The sequence below is a fragment of the Aulonocara sp. 'chitande type north' Nkhata Bay genome, linkage group LG15, assembly GCF_057382095.1.
Source record: "Aulonocara sp. 'chitande type north' Nkhata Bay isolate Kocher_YH1m ecotype deep benthic linkage group LG15, A_spYH_male_GT1.1, whole genome shotgun sequence".
NCBI classification, from domain to species: Eukaryota; Metazoa; Chordata; class Actinopteri; order Cichliformes; family Cichlidae; genus Aulonocara; species Aulonocara sp. 'chitande type north' Nkhata Bay.
The window spans coordinates 31,997,585-32,007,790 of NC_141358.1; the positions used below are offsets into that span (position 1 = coordinate 31,997,585).

The 10,206-nt window shown below is 42.0% G+C and overlaps 1 protein-coding gene across 2 annotated transcripts in view; it reads left to right on the forward strand.

Annotated features, from left to right (window-relative positions):
- Window positions 1-8,449, forward strand: part of dse (dermatan sulfate epimerase) — a 32,171-nt gene extending 23,722 nt beyond the window's left edge. For both annotated transcript variants that reach the window (XM_086262908.1, XM_086262909.1), the window contains 2 exons: window positions 1,610-1,817; window positions 5,122-8,449. In XM_086262908.1, coding sequence (XP_086119034.1) covers window positions 1,610-1,817; window positions 5,122-6,868 — 1,955 coding nt within the window. In that variant the 3' untranslated portion in view covers window positions 6,869-8,449. The remainder of the gene's footprint in view (window positions 1-1,609; window positions 1,818-5,121) is intronic.
- Window positions 8,450-10,206: the final 1,757 nt, after the last annotated feature.

Sequence of the window (10,206 nt, forward strand, 5' to 3'; positions counted from 1 at the left end):
TTTATATAAATGGCAGATTTACTTACCATTGCTACTTTTCCAGACAGATTTTGAAATAGATAACAACCTTCTAATAAGTCAGTAGCATTTTGACATGTAATTTAATGACATGCGATTTTTAAATGACTAAATCCAAAATTTCAGAGTAGTGTTTTTTTGTCTTTCCTCTCATTAACTCATATGACGTATAAGATTTATGTGATCACACTTAAATCCAGGTTGGAGATGGTTGGTGTGGGTAGTTTTGCGTAGTATATTACCATGTTGTATGGAGATGCAGTGTTTATGTTATTTAATCAGGTTTTTTTTTATCATGTGTTGCATGAAAATGCCACCAGAGCACAGAGTCTACTGGTGGATGAGAGCAGCTGAGCTCAGAGAGCTATTTAAAAAAAGCTCTAAATAGTAACTTTTTGGGCTGTTGAGTTTCCATATATCTATGACAGGCATTATCCAAGGAGATGATTTTTGTGACATCATGCCATATATTCCAGTTACCTGGATTGATACTTGTGTAAAACCTCTGTGTTTACCTGAGCACTCGAAACGCTTACTGTAGTGTACACACGCTTTCATCCCTTTAAGCCCTGTCCATCACACCTACTCCAATGCATGCATTTGGCATTGCCAGGGATTGACCCATGCTATCTCCTGAGTTGGGATAGACCTTCTTATCATCCTGACAAACATGACATTATGAGTTGTCTGTGTCAGGAAAGTGTGAGTGCACCTAAAAACAGATGCCACCCAAGCAAAATGAAGGCTAGGCTGAAGTACAAGCTGGAGGGTGAATAATGAAAAAAGGTGGAAGGTCAGTTGTAGTGGGTGTTGCTGAAAGACTATGGAGGATTGTTGTGTATCTTTGTATTTTGTATGGTTGCTTGTATGTTCTAAAACTGTTGACAGGATTAGAGAGTCAGTCAGTTGAAATATAAATCACCAACGTTCTCATAGATGTTATTGTCAGTTCATTTGCAGTGTTTACTTAAAGTTAAATGAAGAAAGGTTAATTTCTATACAGATACAAGAAATATAATTCTACCCATGGTCCAATGTAAAACTAATCTAAGTACTGCTGTGCAAAGGATAAAATGAAGACATTAACTTTGGTTTGAGTGTAGATTACACTGAAAGCAGGGGCTTTATAAGTCTGAAGAGACTTACCTTGACAGTGTTTGTGCTATAAGTTCCCGAGTGTTTGGGTTTGACAAATGATTTACTGTGATAACATGTTGTAGTTACTATAACGGGTTTCTAAGAATCCTCTCAACAACAGAGAGCAAGAGTTTCCTTATGTAATTATAGACAACAAAACTGTGTGAACAATTTGCACTTAGTGTGGAGCTGAGCTGGGCCACAGAGGTTTAAGATGGGGAATGCTCTTTTGTTACACATTTGTGATCACAAGCCAGATCCTTTCATAATGAGTTTTGCATGGTTGAGTTTTGTAATTTGCAAAGAATTCATAGTGTTTAAAGTGCTATTTTTGCACATTTTTTGGCTCTACAAACCTCAAACTCACTCAGTACAACATTTTATTTGTCATGTGTACCCTTTACAAATGAAATATGGTGTTTTTATCTTCTTTGTGTTTTCACCATCTCACCAGGATTTCAGCGAACTGTAGCAATTGCAGATTCCAACTATAACTGGTTCTACGGGCCAGAGAGCCAGCTGGTATTTTTGGACCGCTATGTGTTGCGTAATGGCAGTGGAAACTGGCTGGCAGATCTAATTCATCAAAACAGGGTAATGGAAGGGCCGGGGCAAGCTGGAAAAGGCCAGCGATGGTGTACTCTCCATACAGAGTTCATTTGGTAAGCTGCTCAGGTTAATTTCATCGTTTTTTTGTTAGTGACAGTACTTTAACATACACTTCTGCACATCTTGTCAGGGGTCACTTTTTGGTCATTTGGTCAATTTTTCATGTAAATTTAAATGGATAATATGATAAATTGTTGCCTTTTTTTACACTTGCCAATGTTGGGCTGGAAGATCATCCATTTAACAGGACAGATGGCCATGAGAGTCTCTTGGCAATGAGCATGAGACAGGCACCCACTAATTATTCTTGCACCAACTGCGGCTGCATGGCATTAGCTGAGAGAAATGCAAGGCAGCACTCGATCCTGACATCCTGGTTGTCAAAGTTTTGCTGTCAGCTGTTTCTCACTGCAACGTTTCAGCTACTGGAAGGCCTTGGTCACCGACCTTTGGGTGCTAACCAACACCTAACAAGTGTATTGAGGCTTTCTCCCTTGAAAGCAGAGGCTTGCAGATTTTTCTATACTTGGATAATTAGTTGACATGCGGCCCTACTCAGATGCAGACTGTCTTAGACATAAAAACTCTTCTTGTGTTTGTTCAGTTGCTGGGGAAACTGACAGAAGTCGTGGAAGCCACTGGGGCTTCTTTCTTGGGGCCCCCTGCAGGTTTGTATCAACAGCTTGGGCCTTGACCCCCAGAAGGACCAAAACAGGCCAGTGGTAGTGTTGAAGTATTGCCTTCAGTCTCTGGACACCTGGAGGAACTGGACTTTTTTTGACCCGTGGTATTCCTTTGGATCATTTCCCTTCCACGGGGAAGTGGTGGTTATAGATTCCTCCCTCTAAGGCTGTAGTGCTGTGTGAGACCACAAGATAACATGTATCATGATAACCAATGGGGCACCAGATCAGGTCAGTTCCTGGAGGCTCAGCAGCTCTTAACATGAGCTTCTCCTCACCTTGTGAGAATGAGTCAGACATCATTTCTGACTAAAAGTCCCCTGGTGTATGAGAGGAGGCTGAAGCCAGTGGTAGATCTAGCAAAGGCATGGCCCCAAGAAGGGATGGGTATTGATAAGATTTTCACGATTCCGATTCCATTTTCGATTCTGTTTAGCGATTCGATTCTTTATCGATTCTCTTATCGATTCTTTTTAAAAAAGGAGAACACTAAGGTCGAATAGCTTAGAACTTTGTTTTATATCTTCTCTTTGAACAAGATAGAAATTTAGGAGTAACATGGCCTTACAAACCCAACAGTGAGATCTTAAGAGATCCAGCCTACGGCTCTTCAATGGGGTGTCACAGGGTCCCCAGGAAAAAAAATTGTAAATGTAAAATAATAAAATAAATATTCTTCTGTAGCAATAACAAAGTATAACATAAATTATTCTGTAGCAATTACACAAGAATATCCAGTAATGTCCCTGCCTACAATTAAACACATTCACTTACCAAAAATTGGGGGCATCTGCTGTGGCAAATGGGTGCAAGCCTTTTACCACAAACTCAGTCACTGCTCGGTGACATTCGTCTATCCTGGCCTGAAAGGAGACGCTACCGGTAGATTGCAGTGAGAACTGCCAGCATCTGAGCCAGACTCTGTCTGTCTCTCTCATCATGGTCACCTAAATGCACAGTAATGGCAGGTTTTGTAATAAGGCAGATCGCGCTAACATAATATGCACTGTTAGTTGATTATTTACCTGCGGCATTAACGGGAGAGGACGTGCAAACGTTACCGCTGCTGCTGGGTTGAGATTCACGAGTCTGGAGCGGAATTAAAAACACGACATTCATTTAAGGTTATCGTGTGTTTTGTGAGCAAATGCTTTTGCATATTCGTAGTGTTTCCTCCCTTAAATGAAATATCCACTTTGCAAGTATTGCAAGTTGCCCTGTTGTCATCCGTTCTCGTAAAGTATAACCAAACTTTTGAGCGTTTGAGCCGCTTACGCGCTGTGTAAATGACGCTCCGCAATGTGGTGACATCCTTCAGGGCGACTGGAATCGATAAGGGAATCATTTACAAAAATGGCAAACAATTCCAAGGAATTGAAACAGTGGGAACCGGTTCTCAACAAGAACCAGTTTTCGATACCCATCCCTAGCGGCAAGTGATCTGTTTGCTTTGGAAACATCAACGCACTCACATACTTGACATACTTTGCCCTGTTCAGGCTCTAAGACATTGACATGACTCCTGGCTTCTGTAAGATAGATGCAGTCTTGGTCTATCATGAGAGGCACAAACAGAGGCTTTTACACTGGGTTGTTGATACCATTTCAGAAGTGTAGAGACTTCAGGGCCTCCAAGTTCCACCTGTGAAATGTCCTTCCACCAGGAGTGGAGCTGTGGAGAGATGTTTCCCTCAGTGACATCTGTGCCACAGTTCTTGAGCTTCTTCCTGTACCTTTGCCTGCTTCTGCAGGGTTAATGTGGTCAACCCTCATCCTGTGGTGACAGCAGTTGTGCAGGGCCCTTTGGTCTGCGACTGAGTTGTAGTCTGAATCTCTTGTGACTTTGTTGACGTGAGTCATCCAGGTACTTAATGTCTTCTCTGGCGGTCAGCATTAAGTAGAACAGTGCCAGTCTCTGCATTTACATGTGCTCAATTAACCTTGATTAACATTTTAATACTATTAATTAATATTTTAATATTTTTTTAAAATAAAAATGACTGCTCTAGGATAATAACACCAGCAACAGCCCAGTCCATGATGGTTCTTTTAAATGGTGTAATGAGTCTGATACTCAGTTAAACATATTTAAGATGAAATATAGACATAGTCATTGATTTTAGAAAATCCACTCATATACATAATACGGGGCGATCGTGGCTCAAGAGTTGGGAGTTCGCCTTGTAATCGGAAGGTTGCCGGTTCGAGCCCCGGCTTGGACAGTCTCGGTTGTTGTGTCCTTGGGCAAGACACTTCACCCGTTGCCTACTGGTGGTGGTCAGAGGGCCCGGTGGCGCCAGTGTCCGGCAGCCTCGCCTCTGTCAGTGCGCCCCAGGGTGGCTGTGGCTACAATGTAGCTTGCCATCACCAGTGTGTGAATGTGTGCGTGAATGGGTGGATGACTGGATATGTAAAGCGCTTTGGGGTCCTTAGGGACTAGTAAAGCGCTATATAAATACAGGCCATTTACCATTTACCATAATGGATGTGGTTTCGCATTGTCTTGCTCAAATTTTCAGACAATTTCTTTTTCCTTGAAAGGTTTGAAAATTTGCAAATATTTTTCCTGATTTCAGGAAATATTTTTCCTGAATTGGTACATTTATTTACATTTTAGATAGCATCCCAACGTTTTGGATTTGGGGTCAATAATATCTGTCCTCTGGTTCTGCAGGTATGACCCAGGCCTGGTCCCCAAACCCCCATCAGATTTTGGAACACCCAAGCTCCACTACTTTGAGGACTGGGGCGTGGTAACATATGGAAGCGCTTTACCCGTCAAAGCCAACAGCTCTTTTCTGTCCTTCAAGTCAGGGAAGCTGGGGGGACGTGCCATCTTCGACATTGTTCATAAGAACAAGTACAAAGAGTGGATTAAAGGGTGGAGGAACTTTAATGCCGGCCACGAACACCCTGATCAGAACTCTTTCACGTTTGCGCCCAACGGTGTCCCGTTCGTCACTGAGGCACTCTATGGACCAAAGTATACCTTGTTGAACAATGCGGTTTTGTTTAGCTCAGCCTTCTCAGGGAGTTGCTTTAAGCCATGGGCTGGACAGGTTACAGAAGCCTGTGATTCCAAGTGGTTAAAGTACAAGTTGGGGCCAGCTGCTGATGCTCAGGGGAGAGTGGAAGCTGCTATAGAGAGGAAGGGCATGATCTTTATCCGAGGAGAAGGACGTTCTGCTTACAATCCAGAACTGAAGATCAGGAATGTCCAGAGGAACCTGCTCCTTCTTCATCCACAGCTCCTGCTTGTTGTCGACCACATCCACCTGGATCCTGACAGCCCTGTCCGTGCCATGAGTGCCTTCTTTCACAACACAGAGCTGCCATTCCAAGGTACAAAGGTAGATGGTGTTCATGGAGCGTTTATATCACACGGGGAGGATAAATATAAGATGTTCTGGATGGATGACACAAACTACAGTAACAAAGGGGTGGTAGGCTACTGGAATTACCCTCGAGGATACCCTTATAATGGCTCCAACTATGTGAATGTCACAATGCCATTGAGGTACCCTCACACTAGGATGGCCTACATTTTCTTTGGACCAGGTGTGGATGTGCAGAGCTTTAGCCTGCGTGGGGATAATGAGAGGGTCGATATCTACCTGGCCACCAAGAAACACATCTACACAATTTACCTGTTGACTGCAGAGGTCACCAGCAAGGCACTTTTTGCCATGGTGCTATTGGACAACAAGAAGATCGTATTTGAGAAGGAAGCAGCTGAGGTTAGCAGCTTTCCGGAGGAAGTGGAGGAATATGTCAGCCTAATGGAGGACAACCTCCAACACGTCAAGCCCGTCTTCCAGCAGATGGAGAGGCACATCCTTGGACGGGTCCTCAACACCGTCAGCTTCCGAAAGACAGCAGAGCGCCTCCTCCAGTTCACTGACAAGAAGAAGACGGAGGAAGCCATTGAGAAGATGTTCGCTATGTCCAGAAAACAGAGCAAAGGTAAGGGGGGGAAGAGAGTGAACCTCGGAGATAAGCTCTCAGAGACTCTACCTGACATTTTTGCACAGATTGAGGTGAACGAAAAGAAAGAGAGACAGAGAACTTCAAAGCGCACATATGATGACAGTCCAGAAGAGGGCGATGCAGATACGCGGGCCTTTGTGGATTACGCAGACAGCCGCAAGAACAGAAAGGGGGGCTTTTTCAAGGGTCGCAAATTCAAGGAAGTTCACATGGTCGCCACAGCAGGAAGCGACAGTTTACCCAGCACGGCTTCCTACATACGCCTGTTCCTCCTCCTGAACATGGCCACCTTCTTTTCACTGCTGGCTGTACTGCTGACTCGCTTTAAGAGGGGTCGGAGTCTGTACACACAGAGATGTTTCTACAGCATCCTTCTGATCGACTGCTTCATCCTGCTGTACCTGTACTCCTCCTGCTCTCACACGCAGTGCTGACATCACGAGTGTACTGAGCACGCCAGCTGATCCGTGTGCAGTTTGAATGACCTCACACCTCACTCTGAGCCAGGTCTTATGACAGGATAGTAAGGCCACTGTTCCATAAAACAGAACTGAGATTTCAAGAAAAAAATGGGAAAAAGGTGGAAGGTTCAAAGATTAATTTTACAAGAAAAGTGTTGATGGTGTGAGACAAAGTTAAATCACAAATCCAGCTTCCATCACATAGTATGAGCATCTTGTAACATTACAGATGGTATCAGTCAGGCAAGTTTTGCTCCTAATCTCATGATTTGTAGCGCATCTTATTATCACCTGTATTGTTGTAATATCACAACTTTTGCTTTTATTCTCACGGGTGTGTAATAATTCCAAAGCCAAGAATGAAATCATGGTACAAACATTGACCATAACATCTTCTCGTACTGCGATACCCACATGGAGCTGTAAACGCCAAGTTAAAGAGTGCTAGGCTGATGAAAGCTGTAATGATGTCAGACTGCTCAGGTAAATAATGAACTTGAAATACAGAATCAGAATAATAGAGAGTTTGTTTGTGGTGTGTTTATTTTTCATTTCAAGCACAAAGAGGAAGCAGCATATATGTGCCAGTGGGAGGGCACTAAAGGTATCCACGGTGTACTTTCAGCTCCTCCCTTATTTCCGCAGTGGATGGATCCATGTTTTGATTAGGCACAGAATTTATACCAGATTTTACTCTTATTTTCTAATTGTTATATGTATAAAAAACAGTAAATGGTAATGTTAGATAATTAATTTGCATGAGCTAATTTAATGTTTGTTGCTTTTGTCTGAGAAACATTCCCTGACTCAGGATTGGCAGAGAGTCAGCTTTGTGAAACACTGGCAGAAACTTTAAACCCCGCCCCCACCCACATATACTTCTAATAATTTGTTTTATTTGAATAAAAACAACTTTTTAGCATTTGAAGATTTTTATTTGAACTTTTTTGTGTACAAAACAATCTTGGAATGTTGACTTTAATATTGTGATATAAATTTTAAAGTTCTGTACTGCCCAAAATCACACACTTACCTCAGGGCTACTTATTGATTACTGATCTATAGATCAGGACTGCATTCTGGTAATGAGTGTACACTTATGGGAAAAAACAGTAGTCTTTTTTTGTCATCTCACAGAAAAATCATAGTATGAGACATGCAGTATACATAAACATTTACTGTAAGAGTTTTGTCTTTTCCATGTGGGTATTCTTGAAGTCTCTGGCTGTTTCTAACAGTGGCTTTAATTCTGTGGGATGTAATGAGTGTCTGTTTAGGAAAAGCAGTGATTCCAAGTAGGAATGTTTGAATTGCCAAGATAAGAGGAGACCACCTCTAATGTAATAAGCTTCTGTGGAGCTTTAGAGATCTGTGTGAAGGTGTTCTCAACTACAATGCCATCTCCACATTTGTACTTGAGATTTGTCTTGCTCTACAGAATTGATAGCAACACTTGTAAATGTATATATTTTATGTTAAAGCGAAAATATATTTTTTGGTCTCTCTTTTTTTTTTACCATTTGTAAATAAAGTTAGAACATGCAGAAGTTTCAATTCGCTGTGTGTTGTGTCCTGTAAGCGTGTTACAGTATGAGCAGTACTATGGCCACTGCGCCATTACAGCTGTGGAATCAAATGCTGATCAACACTTCAGTGTGTTACATCACTTATTTTTTCATGTACTGTTGGCTGACAGGGTTGTAATTTGGTGTAACATTAGAGTTTGGCCCAGTGAAGTGACCATACACAGTGCTAAGTTCTCAACTAACACATCATAGCTTAGCTAGCAAAGCTGTATTTATAAACTATACAGATGTAATGCACAGACACATTCATCTGATAATTATTGTTAGGTAACAGACTTCTTGGACCATCTCTAGCACACAATGCACAATATTATTTGTCAGATAGTCCTATTAAAAGTTTATTTTCCAAAAGATACTAAAAGTACAAACAGTCTGTGTGGTCTAATTCAGGGATGCTAGTTAGTAGAGGTGTGGACTAATATGTCAATAAAGCAGCCACACCCCTAACCTTGAGCCTTTCCTGAAAATATACAGTTGCTATGAAAGGAGAAATTAACCACAAAGGCCAAAACTGATGTTTTCTATCAGGCTGTGAAATGTTTGTGTGTTTAAAAATGGGTGGTTGACTTTCTTTTTTGGACATTAGAGGAACTGCTGTTTTTTGGCACCTTGTTTGCGTTATTGTTCAGCTCCAGATGAACACATGTGGAATGACCCCGGCACCCCCTGAAATATGCCTGTTCTGCCTCATTCGTAGTCTCCACAATGCCATTCCATTGCACACATCATGAGCGCAGCTTGTCTCTAAACACTGTAGCAGAAAGTGGTGGAGGAGGAAATATTTGGAGTTGTCACATTATCTGCTGAGTCCACACGGACAACAATGATAAGCAGTCTTCAGCAGCTCTCATATTCCAGCTGCACTGTTTTGTTGTTGTTTTGGAATAAAACCTACCTCAAGACAGTAGCTGATGTAACTGAAATATCACTGGCTGGCCTTTTATTGACTTCCATCAGCTCCCAGTTTGGGAGCTGATTCCTCCACTCCTCACAAAAATACTGTGAGCTGTTTCTTTATGATTGAGTAGATAATTACCTCCAGATGTGTTCCCAGCATCTTGCCTTACATGAAGACCGGCTTCTGTTGACCTGTTTAAATGCTTATTTATTTCCTTTACTTCAATAACAAATAAAGCCTCCCTGTGCCAGGCCTGACGGGTCAGTTCAGTTCATGTTTGAAAAACATGTCTGATGAGCTTGAACCTCAAAAAGAGGCCAGCCATATAACCCCACTTAGAATGTGATAGAGTATTAAATGCTGCCCTCTGCTGGACATTTTAGGGTTATAACTGATCTATACAAAGTGATCAATGACACCATAAGCTCAGGCTGTCTGAAGCTTTTTTCTTACTAAATCTCCTAGATCCTTTCTTGGGTTTACTCTGCTGTGTATATAAAGATGGATAGTTTTGGGAATTAAATAGTGGAAAAGAAAAGTGTCTGGAAACAGAAGATTCTTTCATGGCCATATGGAAAACCACCCTTGGATCTCGACCTCAATAAACACTGTCCTAGTGAGTTTATTGTTTTGAATTTTAATGAGTACAAAGTGAGATAAGTTTATCTTATTGGATAAAACAAAGTTTAGGACACCCCAACTGGTCGCAGCAGATGGCCGCTCCTCCCTGAGCCTGGTTCTGCCGGAGGTTTCTTCCTGTTAAAAGGGAGTTTTTCCTTCCCACTGTTGCCAAAGTGCTTGCTCATAGGGGGTCATATGATTGTTGG